General features: G+C 34.1%; 1 protein-coding gene across 1 annotated transcript in view; it reads right to left on the bottom strand.

Moving 5' to 3' along the window:
• The window catches only part of LOC119587069 (S phase cyclin A-associated protein in the endoplasmic reticulum-like), a gene marked incomplete at its 5' end in the record, with an annotated part of 62059 nt that overhangs the window by 9594 nt on the left and 51420 nt on the right, over positions 1-1045 (bottom strand). The window contains 2 exon segments of the mRNA XM_037935816.1: positions 96-308; positions 444-644. Coding sequence (XP_037791744.1) covers positions 96-308; positions 444-644 — 414 coding nt within the window.

Here is a 1045-nt window from a genome sequence, read left to right as displayed (position 1 = left end):
TCCTAGAAATACTTCAGTTTTATTTACAAACAGTTTATACCATAACCTTTAAATATGAATTCATCATCTACTAAAGATATACATGATAATCATACCTGATGCTGCTGCATAATGTCATGCAACTTATTTTTAGCTTCTAGCCCATTAATGAAAGCAATTTCCTTTGCTTTATTTTCCTCATCATGAGCTTTGTTTATGATCTCCTGTAAGTGCTGTCGTCTCTTCTCTTCGGCTCTTTTCATCTTCCGTTGGAACAGATCTCTCTTCTCACCCAGAAGCAATTCCTTATCTTGACGGACTTCTTCAATCTAGTGGGAGGGTGCCATGAGTTTGCAATGTTATCCAAGAATATTCTCTTAAAATCTTATCTTATATAAAGACTACTAATACAAGAGTAACAAAAATTATTACCATACAAAAAAGGGACTCCTGAAGAGTATTACCTTCTTGAATAAATCTTTAAGCTTATCAGTTTTTGCCTGAATGAGCTTCTCCCGTAATTCCTGAGCTTTGGCCAACTTCTCCTCATGACGCCTCATTTTTTCAGACAAGGAGCGCTTCCTTGAGGGTGATGACAGCTTCTCATGGATGTGCAAAACCCTGCCAGGATGTCGCAACTCCTCTAGTGACTCCATGGCATCAACCTTAGAGTAAAAAGAGGAACATATATGAAAAGAAACATACAAATACTTAAATAACACTTATCATCAAAGTCTAAAATGAAAACTACAGAACATTACACAAATAAAAACTTGTAACACATCAACTCCAAGTTCATAAACATGTCTCAAAAGGAAGTTTCTTAAACATAATTAAATAAAAACAAATGTACAGAATATGAGAGCACATACCAACAAGATCATCACATAACAAGACAATGAGAACTAAATATACAACTTTGTAAATAAAACTGAGACTGAGATAAAGAAGGAAAAATCCCAGAGAAATTTCCCACAGCAACTCATAAATGACATAATCCCTAGGAAATATATTAATCATAGCTGAGTAAAAATAAACATATGCAGTGTTTACTATGTTAAATGAG

This window comes from Penaeus monodon, chromosome 22, assembly GCF_015228065.2.
Source record: "Penaeus monodon isolate SGIC_2016 chromosome 22, NSTDA_Pmon_1, whole genome shotgun sequence".
Classification (NCBI taxonomy): Eukaryota; Metazoa; Arthropoda; class Malacostraca; order Decapoda; family Penaeidae; genus Penaeus; species Penaeus monodon.
This window is presented reverse-complemented; position numbering and strand designations above follow the sequence as displayed.